This window comes from Desmodus rotundus, chromosome 1, assembly GCF_022682495.2.
Source record: "Desmodus rotundus isolate HL8 chromosome 1, HLdesRot8A.1, whole genome shotgun sequence".
Classification (NCBI taxonomy): domain Eukaryota; kingdom Metazoa; phylum Chordata; class Mammalia; order Chiroptera; family Phyllostomidae; genus Desmodus; species Desmodus rotundus.
This window is the reverse complement of record NC_071387.1, coordinates 108,502,194-108,523,588: the sequence shown is the minus strand read 5'-3', so window position 1 is coordinate 108,523,588 and position 21,395 is coordinate 108,502,194. Positions and strand designations below refer to the sequence as shown.

The 21,395-nt window shown below is 52.0% G+C and overlaps 1 protein-coding gene across 5 annotated transcripts in view; it reads right to left on the bottom strand.

The window, feature by feature from the left end:
- Window positions 1-21,395, bottom strand: part of SNX29 (sorting nexin 29) — a 611,689-nt gene that overhangs the window by 27,387 nt on the left and 562,907 nt on the right. For 4 of the 5 annotated variants that reach the window (XM_024571345.3, XM_053929264.1, XM_071222229.1 and 1 more), the window contains one exon: window positions 15,066-20,945. The exons of the other annotated variant lie outside the window; for it this stretch is intronic. In XM_024571345.3, the coding sequence (XP_024427113.2) occupies window positions 20,816-20,945 (130 nt within the window). In that variant the 3' untranslated portion in view covers window positions 15,066-20,815. Of the gene's footprint in view, window positions 1-15,065; window positions 20,946-21,395 lie in introns of those variants that run through there. 5 annotated transcript variants of the gene reach the window in all.

The window sequence follows — 21,395 nt, the reverse complement described above, 5'->3', positions numbered from 1 at the left end:
TGCATTAGGAACACAGGACCTGTGTGTCTGTATATCAGGGACCTGGTGTGTCTCCTGATCTTGGCACAGTGGCTTGTGTAGCAGGTGTCCTATTGTGCCCAGTGGCAGTCTCCCGGTCACCTGAGTTGGTTGTCCCTTGTGTGGGGTTGTTTGTGTGTGCCCTTCTGTTGTAGTTGAACCTTGATTGCTGTTGGCACATTAGTGGTGAGTGGAAATTACCCTCAGCCTGACTGGCTGTGAGGACTGGCTGTGACTGCTGTGGACAACCTGTTGTTCGGCACCTGACCTCATGCAGTGGGAGTTGCTTTAAAGGGGCTTTAGTGCCAGCTGAGTCAGCCCTTTGGGTGTGTCATTTGTGGAGCTGGTTTGGGTAGTGCTCTGGTGTGGTCTGAAGCTAGCCACTGGGTGTGTTGGTTCTGGGGTCTCTTGGGAGGTGCTCCAGTGGAGGTCAAGTTCAGCCATCACTTGTACGCAGCTTGGGGCCATCTTTTAGGAGCTAGAAAGTGATCTGTGGTTGGTTGCTGTTTGTTCTGGGTTTGGAGGTTATTCTGTGAACTGAGACTGCCCCTAGTGTTGGGCTTGGAACCCTTTGGCAGGCACCACAGTGTGAGCTAAGGTCAGCAGCTACTTGAGCTGGGTTTGTGGCCACTTAGTTGGAGCTACATTCTAAGCCAAGACTGGCTGCTGCCTATGCCAGCCTTGGGGTTATGTGATAGGAGTTACAATGCAAGTTGAAACCGGTCACCACTTGTGCTGGTATTGGAGTAGCTTAACAAGTGGTGCAGGCCGCACCGAGGCTAGCTGCTGCCTACTTGGGGTTTTTAGATATTTAAGAGATTTTAGGAAAGTCCACAGCATGAGCCAAGAAAGGCCACTTATGTGGAGGAGCCGCTGGAAGAGGTTAGGCCAGGTGTGTGAATTAGGTGGGGTGGGGCAAACACTGTTAGCCAGGTAAATGGAGAATCACATTTGGCACCTGCCTGTTTGGGGCTGGCTTGGATGGGGAGGGCTCAACAAAGGAACAATAGTGCCTGCCAGCATTCCTGCCCCTAGAGAGAGCTGTCACAACCTGTGCCCCTCCCGCTGTCCCCCTGAAGCTGGTCAGTTCAGTTCTTCCCTGTTTGCCGCTGGCATCTTTTGAGCCGCTGCCTCTGTGCTGGAGTCCAGAGTGAGTGAGTTTGTGAGTAAGTCTTTTCTTTGGCCCTTTAAGACTTGCAATGCCTGGGTCTCCAGGAACTCTCTGCCTCACTCAGATGCAATCCCTGCTGGTTTTTACAGCCAGATGTTATGAGGATTTTTCTTCCTGGCCCATTCCACATCTCTGCCCCACCTACTAGCCTCGATGTGGCTTCTTATTTAAGTCCTTCTTATTTAGTTAAAGGACTTCTGTTCAGCTAGTCTTCAAGTGGTTCTTAGAGACAGTTATTCTGTAATTTAATGGTATATTTGATGTTGTGGGAGGAGGCAAGCACAGCATTTACCTATTCTGCCATCTGGACCGGAAGTCTGGTCATTGCTCATCCTAACAAAGAGTGGTTTCACATAAGTGCCTGAGCTAGTGTCAGGTCAGAGAGGTTCGAGAGACAGTGGGAGGAGAGGAATGTGGATAATGCGTACAAGAAGAAAATTGTGCAAGTCACGATAGAAAAGGTTTTGCTGTAGTAATAAACATCCCCCCAAAGTCATTGTCTTCATATAATAACTCTTTCTTCTTTATCATGTGTTTGATATAGGCCCCACAAGAGGGCTCTAGTCATTGGAATTAACCTGTTGCCCTGGAAGATAGAAGATCTCTCTCAACATGAACTTGCTTGAACATGAACTTGCTTGATCACCATGGGCAGAGGGAAGGGAAGGTGAATTGTGCAACAGCTTCTCAGGCTTCCACCTGGAAAAACACATACCATTTCCTTTCAAATTTCACAGGCCAAAGCAAGTCACAGGCCATGCCTACTGTTAAATAGTGCCTAGAAGGAACCAGGGATATCCCTGAATAGCACTAATGAATAACATAAAAAGCATAACCTATAGTTGAACTTTCTTGCAAATCATTCATTCCTTCAACAAATATTGTCAAGGGTTTTCCTCAAGGGCTGAGACTACACTGGTGAGTGAGGCCGAGTCCTGCCCTCGCTGAGCTCACAGTGTAAGGGGCGGGCCAACCACATGTGAGTCAACAGTGACATAAGGTGGAGTAAACTAGAACATGGGATGTGTGTGGTGCTATCTTCCACAGGATGGCCAGGGAAGAGTCAGTTGGTCGTGTGTGAGAAAGGGCATGGAGGCCACAGTGCAGCGGGGCCCCAGGAGCTGGAGGCCAGGGCAGGGCCCGCCCAGTCAGACTCAGGGTGGTCGGCAGAATTCAGGGTGCACGAAGCCGGGGCCACAGTCAGTGGCTGTATTTCAGTCTAAGCCCTCCAGAGCTGTTGGTGAGTTTTAAGTACTGGGATGATATGATCTGATAGTGTTTTTAAAACATTATTTGGTCCAATGGGATAAGTCAGCAGTAAAAGAGGATACATTCTTGGCATATACAGCACCATGGATGGATCCCAGAGATCATGCTGAGTAAAGAAGCCAGATTCAATGAGTGTGTACACTGTATGATTATTTACGATGCCAGATCAGAAAGTGGGTGCTTGGTGGGTCGTGTATGTGTGTGGGAGTTAACTGGGAAGGGGAAGGAGGGAGCTTTCTGGGAATAAGGCAATACCCTCTCTTGTTTTGTGAGGTGGTTACACGAGTGCACCCTGCACACACACAGCAGATACATAGGTACGTCTATTGTACTTGTGATTTATACACATGCACATATGCACACATGTGTGCACATGTGCATGTGAGTGTGTGTGTACGAGGGGGAGAATGGAGACCAGCCAGCAGGGTGCTGGGATGCCCCAGGTGAGGGCTGACAGTCCCTCGGAAGAATGGTGGCAGAGTAGATGGCTTTGTTTAGTGTATTAGTTTCTTCCTGGAGTTGCTGTAACAAATTGCCACAAACTTGGTGGCTTAAAATAGCAGACATTTATTCCCCAACAATTCTGGAGGCTACAATTCCCAAAACAAGGTTTCGGCAGGGCCATGCTCCCCCTGAAGATTTCAGGGAAGAGCCCTTCCTGCCTCCAGCTTCTGGTGTCACCCTTAATCCGTGGCCTGTGGCTGCATCACTCCAGTCTCTGCTGCAGGCTCCACACACCTCCCCTCTGTGTGTCCTTTTCTCATTAGGACACCCCCTAATTTAGTACAACCTCATCCTAATTTAACTAATTATATCTGCAAAGACCCTATTTCCATGTAAGGCCACATTCTGGGTTCAGGCAGACATGGATTTTGGGGGGACACCAATCAACCCCATACAAAAGAGTCTGGAGGTAGAACAGGAGGGACTGAGTGTAGTGGGAAGAGGGTGATGGAAGAAGACAGGTCCGATGTTACTCAAGTTTTAGCTTGAACAACTGAGGGGAGGTGCCCTTGTTTATGACATGGAGCAACTGAAGAAGGAGCAAGTCTGGGGGAGATCCGGGGCTTCTGTTTGGGGCCCGCGGAGTTTGAGGTGCCTATTAGACATGATCGTGGATGCATTGTGAGTGTAGAGACGGCATTCAAAGCAGCGGGTAGGGTCCTCTGGGGGAGGGGTGTGGACAGAGGAGATAAGAGGCCGGTGCCTGTCACTGAGTTGAAAGCATTTGAAATGGAGGAAGAGACAGAGAGGTACCAGCAGCATTTGTGAACCTTCAAGTACACAGGCACAGACATGAAAGTTGTAGTAACAACAATAAAAGAAAAAACAAAAGATGGGTTTTAAGGCATTGTGATTTCCTTCAGAGATGAATCAGAATTATTTTCTAGTGTTCATGTAACTTGACAAAACAACCTACTCAAGTTCACCTGATCCAAGTGGGACAGGGAATCACTTCTGATTTTCAAAGAATGAAAAAGCTATTATCATATTCAGCACCAGAAGATTTCCAGACGCTGGCTGATCCAGGTTTGCTTTCTTCTTCCCAGCCTGGGTTGGTGCCCACGCTGCATCAGACACAACATTTCCCCTGGCACAGAATCCAGGGAGCCCTCTGCAAGAGCTCTGCTTCCAGGGCCCCTGCCTCTGGAGTGATCTACAGAGCAGCCCCCATGGGGCATGAGGGTAAACTGAGGTCTCACGGTCCCCATCCCTGGTTCAGAGTTCATGGCCACCTGGGCGGGGTGTTGGAAGAGTGGAGAGCCTGAGCAGACACACACGTTGCCCCCGTTCACGGAGCACCCGCTTGGAGGCCAGGCACGAGTGGGGCGCAGCAGTAAGACTAAGTCGGAGCCTCACGCTCAAACCACAGCAGTTTAGGGTCAGTGTCCCGTCAGAAGCTTCTTGGCCAGCTTTTCATAGTATCTCGTGGATGAAGGTAGATAACTGTGCCTTTCAACCAGGAGAGGTGGAGAAGTGTCATAGAGTGAGTTATCATCCATTTGTTCATTTCATTCACTTATTAAATTATTCATTCACTTAACAAATATCTACTGAGTGTTTGGCTCCTACATTCCAACAACTGGACTGTGCTGGTGGAGCAAGCAACATGGCCCACCCCCTCTGAGCTCGGGTCAGCAGCGGCGGCATTAGAAGCAAGCAAACCCACAAACACATCAAGTGAGGGTGTGGGGGGCTTGGTGGTCAGGGCACGGTGGTATGCCAGGAGGGTCGGGAGGCCTCTCTGGGAAAGGTGGGCCTGAGTGATGAGTGAGCCGGCAGGGGGAAGGCATGTGCAAGGGGATGTGAACTGGGGCAGGTGAGAGCTTTGGTGCTCTGGAGTCCTGGAAAGATCAGGAAGGTGGGTGCAAGGGGAGTGAGGAAGAGAAGGCTCTAGGCATATTTAGAAAAGTAGACTTGGGCCAGAGTATGAGGATTGAGAGTAGAAGGGATGAGAGGGAGGGGCGGGGGGACACAAAACAAATGTGGGCCTTCGGTCCATCCAGGAACAGAACACTGGCTGACTCAGTGGCCCCAGATTGCAAACACCGGCTTTGGTGGTCCCAGGCTTGGGTTTCAGTCCCTGCCTCAGCCCTCACCAATGCGGTGGCCATGGGCGAGCCCTCCGCCCTGTCCGGTTTCAGGGTTCCTGCACACAGGGATGTGGAAGGATTTGGAGATCGGGGATGGGAAGCACACAGCATGTGCCTGGCATGGGGTGACCACTCTGGAAGGTAGCTGTGTCACCCACGGCGTGACTAAGTCAGCTGTGTCTGAAGGCGTAGGGCAAGGGCAGAGGGTGCCTGTCACTGGGCACTAAAATCCTGACCTCAGTGGCTGCTGACCTTGAAACTTCAATGACATTGGACCCCGGTCCCTCCATCACAATTAAGTGGTGACATTTCCCCTCCATTCCTGCCAATGTCTTCGGGTTCTCTGGCTTTTACCCAGCTCAGTCTCACACACAGCATGTGACCCCAATCCTCCTTTCCTTCCAGCCAGTCCATCCCGTGAGCATCTGCTCTTTGATGGTGACTTCACCTGTCTGCAGACCTCCGCAGTCTCCAGTTTGCTGCTGGCCTCTGCTCACTCGGGGACGCATCCATTGCAGGCTACCCAAGGGAAGGTCCCTGTGGGCATCTCCCCCCTCCCCCGCCCCTGCAGGTGGCTACTGGGTGGAAAGTTGAGGTGTTATCTGTGACCACACCTGGAAGAAGTCTTTACTCTAGAGCCTTGTGATGACAACACAAGGCTGCTCTGGGAGCCTGGGAGCCCAGAGTGGCACATGAGACCTCCACGGTCTGATTACCTGGGAGCAGATTGCAAGCTCCATTCCTCACCACTTAACCTTTCTGGGCTTGATCTGACTTTGTGAAACAGGGAGAATGATGTTACCTACTATGTGAGGATTACACGGGAGCCTGCAAAGCCGGCATTTGCATGGTGCCTGGCCCGGAGCAGGTGCCCACTACTCAGGAGGTTTGGAGCTGGGGTACAGTGGCATTTGGAATCAGATGAGGGTGGAGTCCCTGATCCCCCCTTGCAAGGTGCTTAAATACCCGACCTCCATTGGTTCATCTGTGAAGGGGGGTCGTTGTGCCTACCTCTGCTATTTGTTAGAGTATGAAATGAAATAATCGACACATAATGTGAAGAATGGTGTCATACTTAGTACTCATATCTATTGCAATTATTGAAATGAGCTGGATGAAAGCCAAGAACTTTTGAAACTTTAAAGATGACAAAGCTGGGAGGGAAAGAATTATTTCAAATCTGCCAGTGGACTCCTTTCTTGCTGAGTTGTTTTCCCCGCGGATTGCAAACACATTCGTTCCCTCTGTCTGCCCGCCGCTCCTTTCACTGTTATCAGACCGGTTCCTACTTCCCTGCTGCATCTCAGCTGAAGTCCTGCTGCCTCGGTGTTCTCCTGTCCGGGCAGTTGGGTGCTAGCCCTGCCTCAAAATGCAGCTCTCTGGGCCCAGTCCCTGGGGGCCTCCCACCCAAGGAGCACGGCCTGTGGGTACCAAGGCAGCACTTGGCTCTGAGGTGCTTTTCATCCCAGTGCAGAGTTTTCTGATAAATGGGGCTGGAAGGGGCACACCTCTGATTCAAGACCAAATGGGTCTCCCTCCCATGGCCCCCATACCCCCTGTAATGCTCCTAATATCTTGCAACTGACTGGCCCTGAGCCTGAAGTCGGGACGAGGAATGGACACACACAGGGCCTCGATGCGTGAACCACCTGGGAAACGTGGCCCAGTTGGAGCACTTGCCCCTGGGGAGGGGCAGGCGGAGGGGAGCCCTTCCACCCAGAGGCCTGATACTGACAGTCTTGGACTGGGCAGCAGTGCCACTGACTACTGTGCATTCGGTCTCCCTGTGCCTTGGTTTGCTCGTCTGTGAGGTGGGGGGAGTGATAGCACCCGCCTCATGGGGATGTGGGGTGAGAGAAAGTTATTCATGCAAAGGATTCTGCACAGGGCCCAGTCTCACAGGCATTCAGGGAATGTTAGCACCTAACGCTTCTGCTCCCATCACCACTGCTGTCCGCTCGACAGCCCAGGGTCTCCAGTGTGGTCCCCATTCGGGAGAAGGGGCTGCAGCCGGGAGCTTGTTAGAAATGCATATTCTCAGATCTCCAGCAGCTCCTGCCCCCCAGGAGCAGAAGCTCTGGGAATATGCCTGGCAATTGGGGTTTTAACAATCCCCCAAGTATGAGACCAACCCAGGTGCTGAGATGGGGGTCCTGAGACAGGGGTACTGAGGTGGGGTGGTGAGTTTTTGAGCATCGCTCATGGGTGACTGGGGCTGAAGGCAGACACTGGCAGCACCTACACAGCTGTTCACAGCGATGCCCCTCCAAGGGCCTGGGGCTGGGCCCAGGGCTGTCAGCCTCGGGTGGTTCCTCTGTCCCCCACAGTGACAGGGATGATAGGAATATTCCTGGGCCAGACAGTGGCCTCTCTGGACCACGGGTTAACCAGTGTCCCAGGTGACAGCTTCTCAGGCCACTGTGGAGGATTTACAAATGCAAAAACGAGCGCAAATATAACTTGCATTGGAATCATCCTCAGCTCTTTGCCAGGACTCTGTGGTTTCAGAAGGACAAAGAATGTGGGGCGCGTACGTGCTTAGGAAAAAGTGAGAGAAAGGAAATGGAGCAGGCAGATAGAAAATGCAGAAGTCAGGACAGCCACAGAATGACAATGTGAAATGAGTAAATTATTTTTTTCTGGAAAAGGCACATAGCTGAGCTACTCATTTCCAGAACACCTGGGGCAGTGAGCCAGGAGCTAAGGCAGGACTCGAAGCAGCAGCCCCGCCCCACCCCCAGCACGGGTGAGTCTGCCGCAGGTGCTGTGTGGCCTTGGGCACAGTCCATCACCTCTCAGGCCTCCGCCGCCTCCTCAGGTTGCTGTGAGGCTCATGGGAGGTACAGCCGGTGAAGAGCTTAGCCCAGTGCCTGGCACTCAGCAGTCCTCCACACATGAGAGTGATCGCCGTCACTAGCAAAGCAGGAGTCCCAGGGCTCCCGCCTGCCACCATGGACGCTTTCACGGGGCTGCCATCTCCACACCAGTGGCGGGGGGCGGCGGGAAGGGCCATCTGTCACTGAGCACCTGCTGCACACTTACGCTCTGCTGTGTCATCTGGTTCTCCTACCAACCCTGAGAGGTGAGTGACACTGTCCCCCCCCTAACAGGTACACAAGCCACAGAGGGGAGGACACCTGCTTGAGTCTTCTTCCTTGTTCTAGCATCTCCGTTGAGACTCTACAGGGTATTTTGGTTTTCAAGTTGCTTCTCTTCCCCAAGTCTCCCCTGTCGGGGAGATGGGTTGATCAGAACCCCTCCCTCGTGGGGTCGTGAGGACTGAAAGTGGGACACGGTAGAGCGGGAGAGTTTGCTCGTGTAGTTCACTGGACTCGGTGTTCTTGGCTCCTGGGGCGTCTGGAGAGTGGCAGGGCCAGAGCAGAGGAAGTGAGAAGCCAGGAGCTCGCTGTCCATGCGGCCTGGGAGGGGATGATGACACAGGGTGCAGTGAGTGACACGAGCGAGGGAACACCTGCACTAGCAGGTGCTGGGGGCACGTCAGGAACGCTTACGCTAGGGGCCAGTGTCCTAAGCATTTTATACATTTTCCTCATTTACTATTCATGATGACTCAGAAGGAAGTGTTCTGTGACCCTCATTTTGCCGAGGGGGGCACTAAAACCCAGAGAGGCTGAGACAGGTCCAAGACCACCCAGCCAGGAGGGCAGGGCTGCATGCGACCTGGGCAGGACACATGTTCCGGCCGCACGACAGTCAAGGCCTTTTCATCAGTAGGCACTCAGGGCTTCCATCCTGCATTCGCCCAGTGTCTCTGGGTCCGAACAGGACACTGATGGGAGCAGACCTGGGGGCCACAATGGCTGGCTGAATCATCAAAGAGGGAAACCTAGTCCCCGGTGGCAGACTGGCTTCTTCACCACTGAGCCAGCCCAGCCTCACCCTGCTGGGCACCCCCAGCCCCCGGCCCCGCACACGCCTGTCTCCCTGCCTCAGACTGCCTTGGACGTCATTTGCTGCAGCCCCCACCCTGCATTGTGATTCTGAAGCAGCCTTCCGGAGAGAGAGATGGCCACTCAGCCTCTGCCGGCCACGCTGAACGCCTTCACGGAACCGTTGCCGTTCCGCTTAAATGCTTCCACTGTTCTGGTCGACTCTCTGGCAAACTTTGAAATCCAAACTTCAAAGTGACAGACAAGCCCCATGGTGACACCGGAGAGAAAAGTCACACACTGATGGGCTTCCAACTTTTTTCCACTACTGTTTTTTAATCTGATCTTTATTGCATATTCCCATTCCCATTTAGTCCCTTCAGACCCCGCCCCCAGCAGTCACCACACTGTTGTCCGCGTCCATGAGTCCTTTATCCTCTTTGCTCACTCCCTCCGTCCACTATCGTTTCAATGCCCTTTAGTGAGAGGAGCTACCCTGCTGAGTGCAAAACCCGAGTTTGCCCCCCGAGCAGGGACACACACAAGCCACAGTCACTTCCCTCCTCTGGGCTCAATTATCTCTTCTAGGAAGTCAGGGTGATAATTGTGTCAGTTGTGATAAAATACACATACATTCCATTTACAGCCTTAACCGTTTCTAGGTGTGTGGTTCAGTGGTATTGAGCACACGCATGCTGCTGTGCGGCCGTCCCCGCCACTCATCTCCAGGACTTTGTTCGCCCTGCGGAACTAAAACTCTGTCCCCACGGAACACTAAGCCCCATTGTTCCCTCTCCCAGCCCCTGGCAACTCCCTCCCACCTTCTGTCTCTATGAGTTTGACTACGCTAGATGCCTCACAGAACCGGAGTCACACAGGATTCGTCCACTGGGGACTGGCTTTTCTCACTTAGCATGATGTCCTCAAAGTGCACGTGCCGGCATTTCCTTCCTTTTCAAGGCCGAGTAATATTCCATGGTATGGATAGACCACAGTTGATTTATCCATCCACCAGAATGACAATTTTGAGGACAAGAGGCCGTGTCCTGTTCTTGCTCCTATATCTTTTAGAACAACCCCAAGATATCATAAACGGTTTAGGTGCCCTCAGCATCATCAGAGGAGATGTGTGTCCTGAAATAGTGCAGCTTGCTCTAGTTACTTGAAAAGCCTTCCCTAGGCCCCAGTCTTCTTCGACTCTCCATCCCCAGGGCCTGGTTCGTAGGAGGAGCGGTGGGGGCTGAGGGCGTGGAATGACCACCGGTCCTGGTGGCCTTTCTTCTGGTTTGAGGTCACTGGATGCCCAGACCAACCTGGGGTTGATGTTCAGAAGGTGTATTTGATGTCTGGCCTTTCCAGCTTCTAAAGCCATTTACATTCCTCGGCTTATGGCCCACCCCGCCTCCATGTTCAAAGCAAGTGGTGTAGCATCTTCAAACCTCTCTCTCTCTCTCCCTCTCTCTCTCTGCTCCCACCATCACATCGCCTTTTCTGATTCTGAGCCTCCTGTCTCTCTCTCAGGGACCCTTAATTACATCAGACCACCCGGGTGACCCAGGGTACTCTCTGCATCTAGCAACCCTTCACTTACTCACCTGCCAAGGCCCTTTGACCAACTGCATTAGTTTCCAGGGCTGCTGTGACAAATTACTACCAACTGGGGGATTTAAAATGACAGAAATTTAGTCTTTCACAGTTCAGGGGGCCAGAGGTCCAAAGGCAAGGGGTCAGAGGGTTGGTTGGTTCCTGCTGGGTTCAGGGAGAGCCTGCCGTATACCCCCCTTCACCTGCTGGTGGCGGCCAGCAGCCCTGGCGTCCCTTGCCTTCCAGCTGCATCCCTCCCATCGCTGCCTCTGTCCTCACATGGCCACCTTTCCTCTGTGTGTGTACATCTGTGTGTCCAAATTTTCCTCTTTTAGAGACACTGCTGTCAGATTACAGCCCACACTCACCCGGCATGACCTCATCTTAAACTGGCAACATCGGCAGACGCTCCTCCCAGGGAGGCCACATTCATGGGTTCTGTGTAGAAACGAGTTTTGGGGAGACCGTTTGACCCCCTGCACCATGTAAGATAACACTCACTCACTCCGGGGATGAGGTGCTGGCATTTGGGGGCCAGTGTTCGATCAGTATAGATGAGGTTGTGCAGGTGACCTCAGGGTGCTCCATTTGTCAGGGCACGGGAGGCCCAGAACAATGCACTATAATGCCTTCATTACCGATTAGTCAGTGGACTCGAACAGGGTCCTCGGAAGCCAGCCCCTCAGGTGAGGATAGGAGGCCGTTCCCCTGATTATCCATCTGGTGGGCTGCAAGGCCGCCAGGACAGGTTTCCAGGACAAGCCACCTCCCCTGCCCCTTATGGCAGGTTAACAGGTCCCTGGGGGGAATAAGGAGGATGAGAACTGCTATCCTCTGAGGACCTGTGATGGTCCCCACAGCACACTGTCCCCACGGAGCCAGCTGGCGGGGGGGTGTGGTTGGGGGACCGTGTTCTGTGAGAAGAAACTGAGCCTTCGAGACAGCCCCACCGTGTCTGCGTTCACCCAGCTGGCGAGAGGGCAGGGGCAGTCTGACGCACCCTTCCCGCGGTCCCAGCTCCAGACTGTGAGCGGACAAGCCTGGCCTGCTTCATCTTTGCAGCCTTAACCCGAACTTAGCATGCGCCTCCTGAGTGTGCGTGACCCTGAGCATAGTGACAATGGCCTGTTGTGACAGTCCCCCGGGGGCCAGGCACTTTACAGAGCCAGCGGACCAGAGCCTAGGTGGCCCTTTATGGTCGAACAGATGAAAATTGGAGCCTTAAGCCCTGCAGCTAATAAGTTGCAGAGTCCACATCTGAACTCAAGTCCTTGTGATTTCAAAGCACTTGCTTTTTTATTTTCAATTTTTTTTTACTATGGTAAATACACATAACAAAATTTACCGTCTTAACCATTTTTAAGTGTGAAGTTCAGTGGTATTAAGTAATTCATTATGTTGTACAACCATCATCACCATTCCTCTCTGTATCTTTCATCTTGCAGAACTGAAAATCTATAGCCATTAAATAGTAGTAACTCCACACTCCTTCTCTCCCCACCCAGCCCATGGCAACCTCCATTCTACTTTTTGTCTATATGATTCTGGCCATTCTAAATGTCTCACTTAAGTCTTTCTGGGTTTATCTTTTTTCCTTAGCATAAATAACGTCCTCAAGGTTCATCCATGTTGTAGCATATGCCAGAATTTCCTTCCTGTTCAAACCTGCATACTAACCATTGTATGGATAAACCACATTTTGCTTATCCATTTGTCTGTCAATGAATCCTTGGGTTGCTTCCATGTTTTAGCTCTCGCAAAGAAAAAAAATATTGCTATGAACATGGGTGTATGAACATCTCTTCAAGACTCTGCTTTAATTCTTTAAGTACGTATGCAGAAGTGGAATCATTGGGTCATATGGTAATTAACATTTTTATTTTTTTATTTTTTTCAATATATTTATTATGCTATTACAGTTGTCCCATCCCCCCCCACTCCACTCCATCCTGCCCACCCCCTCCCTCCCACATTCCCCCCCTATAGTTCATGTCCATGGGTCATACTTATAAGTTCTTTGGCTTCTACATTTCCTACACTATTCTTACCCTCCCCTTGTCTATTTTCCACCTATCATCTATGCTACTCATTCTCTGTACCTTTTCCCCCCTCTGCCCCTCCCACTCCCCTATTGACAACCCTCCATGTGATCTCCATTTCTGTGGTTCTGTTCCTGTTCTAGTTGTTTGCCTAGTTTGCTCTTGTTTTTGTTTTAGGTGTGGTCGTTAATAAGTGTGAGTTTGCTGTCATTTTTACTGTTCATATTTTTTATCTTCTTTTTCTTAGGTAACTCCCTTTAACATTTCATATAATAAGGGCTTGGTGATGATGAACTTCTTTAACTTGACCTTATCTGAGAAGCACTTTATCTTCCCTTCCATTCTAAATGATAGCTTTGCTGGATACAGTAATCTTGGATGTAGGTCCTTGCGTTTAATCTTGGGTAATGTAATTATGATGTGCCTTGGTGTGTTCCTCCTTGGGTCCAGCTTCTTTGGGACTCTCTGAGCTTCCTGGACTTCCTGGAAGTCTATTTCCTTTGCCAGACTGGGGAAGTTCTCCTTCATTATTTGTTCAAATAAGTTTTCAATTTTTTGTTCTTCCTCTTCTCCTTCTGGCACCCCTATAATTCGGATGTTGGAACGTTTCAAGATGTCCTGGAGGTTCCTAAGCTTCTCCTCATTTTTCCGAGTTCTTGTTTCTTCATTCTTTTCTGGTTGGATGTTTCTTTCTTCCTTCTGGTCCACACTGTTGATTTGAGTCCCAGTTTCCTTCGCATCACTATTGGTTCCCTGTTCATCTTCCTTTGTTTCTCTTAGTATAGGCTTCATTTTTTCATCTGGTTTTCGAACAGATTCAACCAAGTCTGTGAGCATCTTGATAACCAGTGCTTTGAACTGTGCATCCAATAGGTTGGCTATCTCTTCGTCGCTTAGTTGTATTTTTCCTGGAGCTTTGAAGTGTTCTGTCATTTGGGCCATTTTTTTTTTTTTTTTTTTGTCTTGGTGCGTCTGTTACTTTAAGGGGCGGAGCCTTAGGTGTTCCCTGGGGCGGGGTAACGCTGGTCGCTGCACTGTGACGCTGTACGTGGGGGAGGGGCCAAGAGGGAGCAATGTCACCCACTTCACTCTCCTCCGGATTTCAATCCTTCATCCCGATACCCACAACCAAACTGGTCCCCTCTGGTGCTGGTTCCCGAGTAAGTGGGCCTGTGCACACTCTAGGCCCCTGTGGGTCTCTCCAACGACCTCTCCTGTGAGGCTGGGAGTCTTTCCTGCTGCCGCCCCAACCCCCACGGGCGTTTTCAGTCAGAGGTTTGAGGCTTTATTTCCCCGAGCTGGAGCCCTGGGTTTCGGTCTGCTTTGCTCCCCGCCGTTCATCCGGTTTATTTGTGCACGAATGTGGGGCCGCGGGGTGCTACCCACTGCTCTGCCTGCCCCACTCTCCGCCACTCTGAGTCCGGCCCTCTCGGTTTATCTGTGCGAATGTGGGGCCACAGGGTCTGCTAGTGCTCGGACTGTCTGCCCCGTTCGTCCCACACTCCGCCAGTCTCGGTCCTGCCACGGCCACGCGAGTCCTCTCCGCCCCGGTGCCCGTCTCCGCCCCTCCTACCAGTCTGGATGAATGTTTATTTTTTATTTCCTTGGTGTTGGTCCCCCTTGCTGTTCGATTCTCTGTCAGTTCTGGTTGTGCGAGGAGGCGCAGTGTGTCTACCTACACCGCCATCTTGGTTCTCCCATAAATTTCTTCAACATTTTTATTTTTAGAGGAACAACCTTACTAGCATTTTGTTGGGTTTTGTTTTCAATTACAATTGACATAAAATATTATATTAGCTTCAGGTGTAAGGCATAGTGAGTACTATAGGACCACCCTCATTCAGGCGACATGTGGCCAAATCTGGAGACATCTCTGGCTGCCACAACCATAAGGATTCTGCTGGCATCTGTGGGTGGAGGCCAGGGGTGCTGCAAACGTCCTTCAGTGCACAGAACGGCACCACCTGTTACCAGCCCCATGGCCGGCAGTGCCAAGTGGGGAACCCTGGCCTGGGCCGTTTGCAGGAGGTCCTGTTTACTCCGTCCTGCTTACTCGAGTTCTTCCTGGCACTTACTGCAGTCTGTAATTATCTGGATGGCTAACTTTTGGGGGGAAAAATCTTCTTATTGTCCTGAGTGTCAGTCCAAGGCAGCAGGGGCCTCTCCGGTCTTGGTCGCCGCTGTATGCCCGATGCCTGGCCCGATGCCTGGTATACGGTAGGTGCCTGATAACGATCTGTTTTTGAGCGAACGCATAGGAACCTGTAATGAGTGCTTCTGTCTCTCCCAGTCAGTCAGATCTGCATAATGAAGCAAAATGAAACTGTGCCCCACTTCAAATTAGATTGATATTAGTCCAATCAAATCCTGTTGTTCAGGATATCATGTCAGATGGTGACTGGCCATTTGAGAAGCATTTATAACACATACATTGAAAATTCACCTGTTCTCCACCTGCCGAAAGACTGAGACAAGAAACAGAGAGACCATAAACTGAGTATTTAATTTATAAAATGTCACTATTTTTATTTTGTCATTGTAAAGAGGTGTATCTCAACCAGATTGTAACAAAATTACCACAGCTTATTCCAAAAGAAAATTTTAATACGAGAAATTTTAGAAAATTAAACACATTTGTTTAAAAATTCTATCGTGTAAACCTTAACATAAGAGGGTAGTTAGGATAACACTACACATTTCAGAGTGAACCCGCACACTTCTAGGCCTCATTGACATACAGATGGTAGACCAGACTCCGCTGTGCGCCTTCTTACCCCCGCCGGCCGGGCTGCTGGGACCCAGTCGAGGGGACTCGGCCAGGCTGAGGGCCTCCGGCCAGGCTGAGGGCCTCCGGCCAGGGGTGAACATAGCTCCTGCATTCAAAAGACTCCCTTGTCCAAGAAGTCAGGACCTGATGGGTTAAGCAGTGTTTTACCGGACAGCTTTGCCAGGGATGGTGAGGCTAAGGCTGCAGAGGTAAAGACGTTCTTTCTAGGATGAATCCTAGATAATAAAGAAATCCTGATTAGCTCCCCTACCCCCTCACTCCTGGAAACACGTCCTCAGGCTCATTTCTGGAGTGTTTAGCAACTGCTGCAAAGGTGCAGTCCACCATCTAGTTCCCTTCCATGTCCCCAGTCCCAGGTTTTGCAAGGGCATCTCTGGCACTGTCTAGAGGTGGGAAAAAGAGTCAGCATGTGTGGCCTCTCCCCTGTAGTTCCCAACGGCTGGAAGCAGCCCTGAGAAGACTCGGGGGAAGGTGGGAACCTGGACAGGCCGGCTGTGGTGTTGCAGTTATGATGGAAGCACGTTCACATGCCGGTAAGAACTGACTCCCGGACTTAACACACTACCGAACCCAGCACGTTCTACCGGTGGCATGATCACCCAGGCTATAGGCTCAACTGTCTTCTAGAGAAATCAGATCATTTTTTGCCCCAAAGAAACCAAGTGGGTGGGTCAGAAAGCCCGCCCACTGTGGCCCTTGGGATTCACAGACAACAGGAAGGGCCCTGGGACCAGTTGCAGGCTGAAAAGACGCGAAGTCCAGAGGTGGACTGAGGAGTGTGTGCCAGCCACAGGGGCTGAGTGCAGAGGGCTCTGCTCAGGGCAGGGGCTCAGCAGTGCCCCCCCATCCCTACCGATCCCGTAGCTGGAGTTCTATTTTAGAGACATAATCAAGACTGCGTGTTACAGGAACATGAAAATGAATTTTTTGGCACGGAAATCTTAGATAAAATATACAGTGCTACAATTGTGTAAAATTAGCACAGAAGCCAATCTGAACAGCAAATATTTAGTGAAACAATTCACAATATTTAAAAAATAATCGCTCCAAAAGACCTTGCGCAGAAGCAGGCGCCTGCCTGCCAGAAGGGTCCTCTGTCTGCTGAGGCTCAGCCCACAGGCCAGGAGGCGGTCCAGCGCGTGCAGCATCGTCCCGAGTGAAACACCCGGGAAAAGCGGAGACAGTTATTGCCTTTGTGGTTGGAGGCTGAGAATGAGGTGTGCCCTGTCTGGGATACCTCTGAGCCAATCTGATGTTGTGGGCAGTGGGGCCCTTGGCAAGGTCTTTCTCGGGCAGGTCTGGGGCATGCCCATCCCCGGGACTAGGATGGAAGCCAGCCTGTTCTTTGCCATCAGTTACCTGCCAAGGCGAGGAGACAGACTGAGCACCTCTGGACACTGGGGCTTGTAGAAATGAGCCAGGATGAAGGAAGGAGTCTGGAGGGACGAGTAAGAAGGTGCCTCTTGGGGCCCCAGAGAACAGGGTCTGGCCTCCGGTGGGGGGGGGTGGTAGGCGGGGATGAGGCTCAGGAGGCAGCTGGCATCTCTGGCTGAGTTGCGCCCATGTGAATGAAGGTAAGCAAGTGGGGTGGGGGCCGAGGTCTGGAACCCTGTGACCTGGTCCTCAGCTGTCCCATGTGATACTGAGGAAAAGGAGGCCACAAGCTGGCCTGGCCACAGCCCTGCTGCTGGGAAATAAGCTGCACTGCTTCTGACCAACCAGGCTTGCTGGCGGTCCTCCTCCTCCTGACTCCGGCCCTAAACCTGGGGATTCATTATTGGGCCTCCAGGGCCGGTGGCCGCTTGCATTAGTTACAATGGTATTATTAATCCTAGAGATGTGACAGCTCTGATTGCCTCTGTTTTGTTATAGTCACAACACAACCTGCTGCCCTGGTAAAATTTCAGTGGTTATCAAAGGACTCATCTTAATAAGCTCGGAGCCACAGCAGAGCCAAGCGCTGTAATTACACCTCGTCCTCAAGCCCTTGCCCGCTAGTCTCACAAGGCAGTATCCTGTCCTCACAACTCAATCAGGCGCCCCTTTTGTAGCCAGGAAACCCTTGGATGTGCCTGGCTATTGGGTGTTAAGCATGGCCTCCACGGACACGATAGCCACCCCTCCCCCATGGCCCCAACCAGACAAACGTCAGGTTGTTTTGACTGTGGCTCCATTCTCTCTGCAATTGCTTGCTTGCCCGGAACGTGCGTAGCGTGCACCCAGGAGAGAGGCTACGAGCTGGAGCTGGCTGTGCCGAGCTCGAGCAGCACTGACCACAGGCGCTGGCTGGGAAGGCTCGCTCCCCAGTCAGGAGTTGCTCTGGCCTAGGTCTGCACCAGCCTCGCACCACCTCCTGGGAGGTCTGGCTTTCTCTTTTAAGGAGAGACATCTCTGTCCACCTGGGGGAATGGGGCAAGAAACAAATGAGACACTGGCAGAGACAGACCCTAGTGATGTTCTTGCTAAAGCTTCCTGTGAGCCAACAGCTTGCCTTTGGTGAGATGACCCGGAATGGACTTTTGAGCCCAATCTAGGCATGGTCCTCAAGGTTCAAGGCCCTCTAGAGAGAGGCAGACCCCCCTGGTTTCCCTCTGAACGGGGAGGGCTTCCTCTCTTAGCTGCCAATTTTGTGGGTACCAAAGAATCTTCTAATTGGATCAAGGACACAGGCAACTTCTATTGGTCTTTTCCACAGGGCTGTATTTTCTGCTGATGGGTCCCAGGGGGCCAAGTGGGTATTCAGAGGGAGGACCACAGCCTGCCCTCCAAGCTGGGTCTTGCTTGAAGGGCAGGTGAATGTCCTGAGGGGGTGGCATTTAATGCTCCAGCTCTCAGGCTGGACCTTGTGACCCCGGGTGGTTTGTGTGCTTCAGGAACTAGGGGTCAGGGATTTACTGAGCGGCTGAGTGGATGAGATCATTGCAGAGCTTTCTGTGTGACTCCAAAATTAAGGCTTCGAGGAGTTGCTGCAGTGTGCATGTCACATGCGTGTCTGAGCTGAAATCAGGGGGTGGTCTGTGCGTTAAAGATGGTCCCAGGGTTTCTGCATGATCACAACACAGGTGCAAAGAGCAAGCTGCCGATGATGCCCGTGGGGTCCCTAGGAATGCGCTTTTACAATCTTCACTTTGGGAGAGTAGGGCAAGTTTTCCACGAATAGTTAAGCTTTTCAAAATGGGGAGGCAGGGTTTCTTCTTTTTAATTACAGGCTGGGTGTGGGCTTTCTTCTCCGGACTTAGCATCTGTCCTGTCGTAGCTGGGAAGCAGGTCCCTGGAGGGGTGGTTGGAGAAGGCGAGGCCAGATTCATATGCAGATGTTTTGGGTCAGGTACCAGAAAGACTGGCTGATCAGAACACTGGGCCCAAGTTGGGGCACTGGGGGTGGGTGGTTCCCTTCCATGTCTAATACACACAGAAAGGAGATGTCTTGGGGCAGGTCCCACTGTCCAGACAGGCGGTGCTGGGACAGTCTTTCAGCAGGGGTCAAAGACCAAAGACTTCAAAGTGACTGAGGGGAGGCAACACAACGTGGGTGTCAGGACGTGGCGCAGCTTGCGCTCTGAGAGTCTTGACAGTTTAGTCCAGGAGGCTCTGTAAAGAGCAGTGACCCAAGGGGCCCTGTGGACTTGGAGCTGAAACAAAGGAAGAAAGAAACCATGTTGCCTTTCTAGGACACAGTCTCCCAGGTGCTCCAACCTGCGGAGCTGAGAGCAAGGACCCCCGCCAGACACTCCCACCTCCAGCAGCGAGGGCAGCAGGCCCTCTGCTCACCAGGGCACGGCTCACCAGAAGCTCTTCCGGCCTGTTTCTCGGCAGGGCTGTGTGTACATCAAGTCAGCTTTAGAACTGCCCTGAATAAGGTTTGTGGGGCTAACAGAACACACAGCCCAACAACCTTCCAGGTGAGTCTTTCTGGAGCCTTCCTCGGCCCAGGAAATGCTCAGTGCACACCCGGCCTGTTCACCAAGTTCCGAGCTAAGGAGTCGACTCGCCCCAGGGAGAGGGCGTGGGTCGCCTCCACTGACCCTCTGTCTCTGTCTCTCTCTCTCTCTCTCACACGCACGCACACACACACACACACACACACACACACACACACACGTCGTCTAACTCCCCACGTTCTATCTTCCTTCCGGGTTAACTTAGTCCCGTGTAGTCTGTTTCACAATTACGTATCTAGTTTTTAATATTTCCTCCAGAAAACGCAAACTCTTCATAACAGTACTCAGCAGCTGAAGATGGCTCTTGCCCAAGGGGAAAGACAGTTCCATGATCCTCGCTGTGAACACCGGTGCTGGTCCTGGAAGGGCTCTGGGGTGGAGAGAGCGAGCGAGAGGAAGCCTGCAGCGGTCACCAGCTCTCATCATTATCTTCTTCCCGCCTGTCAGCAGGGCCTGTTCTGAGATGGGGGGCACAGGGCCCTGTTCCCACAAGAGCGTGTTAGGGGGCAGGGGCACACTGCAGACCTATGTCTTTAGGGTTCGGATGGGGATGATCACGATCTGTGCAAGGCGGACACTGTGTCCAAGTTCACAGAGCTCCGGAGCTGGGTGTTATAGCCGGAGGGCTCCCAGAGCCTTCTGCAGAGCTGAGTCTTTCGCAGTCTTGAGGCCTCTTGGCTTGTGAGGCCACAGCCCCCGATTTCTGGGTAGCCCAGGGCTCTCCAACATGGGGTCACCAGGTTGCTGCTGAAGGTTCCAGCCTGGATGGGTGAGGTTCCCCCAAACCTGACAAAGGTGCACGTGGATCCAGGGGCCTCAGGTTTCCTACATGGGCTGGACGTTCCAGAAGCTGGTCGTGCTTCCAGAACCACAGTTCAGCATCACTTATTGGCTCTTTCCCTCGAAGGCTGCCACACCGGATCCTGGGAGGAGTGATGCCACAGAGCTGCTGCTGGCCATGGTGGCATAAAAGGGTGTCTCATGACCATAGGCGGATAGTAAAATGCAGAGGAGCATCCCCCACCCCAACTTGGCCATAGGTTGTAGCAGGCAGTTACATTAAAAAGAAGAAAAAAAAAGGACTGTAACAGTCATTCTAATTCCCATGTGGGAAAGAGTCAAGAGGTTGTTTCTCAGTGAATCTTCTGACCAAATGCAATACCGAAGTTGTGCATCTCGACCAGGGGGCTCCACACCCAACCTGGTGCCCACCCTCCTGCTGGCCCCTGGGCTGGAGGGAGGAAATAGACAACTCTTGCTGCTCAGGGCAGACCCTGGGAGAGTGGTGCCCATGTGTCCGAGTCTGTCCAGCAAGGAGCCACCTCGCTCTCTGACTGACCAGTTTAATCAGGGTGTCATGTAACTGGTGGGGAAGGTGTGCTCTCTGGGGTTCACCAGGTGGAGGTGGTTGTCACTCCAAGGTGTAAGGGGCCAGCTGCTGCGGCCACATTGGACGCAGAGTGGCCAGGGTGGAGGCAGCTGGCGCAGCACATAGGGCCCGAGTCTGGGATTCCATCGAGGTCAGAGGTCGCCGCTCTGGGGCTCCACATTGCGCGTCTCCCTGGGGTGACTGCGGGACAGCTTGGGGAAGCGGGAAGCCACCTTGGGCCGGCTGTTCTTGTTCAGTGGTTCTCCGGGAGGGGTAACGTCACTGCAAGACAGAGCAGGGGAGAATCTGATTAAGTTCGGGTTCCAAATGCAAAGGAGTGGGAGCCCTGCAGAGTATCAAGGGCCATGGTTGCCAGCTCTGACTGCTGAGTGCAACACGGAGAAATTGAAAGTCCGCATCGTTGTGTAAATGTTCTGTCTTTCAAAAGCACTCAAGCATCACTGTGATCCAAGCTAGTTTGTGGGGCCAGCAGCTCAACTGTATTTTAAGTCTATGAAAGAAGGTACCAGCCATGGCTTTCTCCCTCCATTTTCATTGATCTTTCAGCAAAGGCACATTTCAAAGTCATGGAAAAGAGGATGCTTTGGAGAACACTGCATGGAAAGTCGTAAGAGAGGCACAGCACAAACAGGGTAGGGACTGCTTGTGGAGTTTACGCTAGGAGAGCAGTCAGGATGGATGCCAACATCTGATTAGAAGGGTGTTCATCAC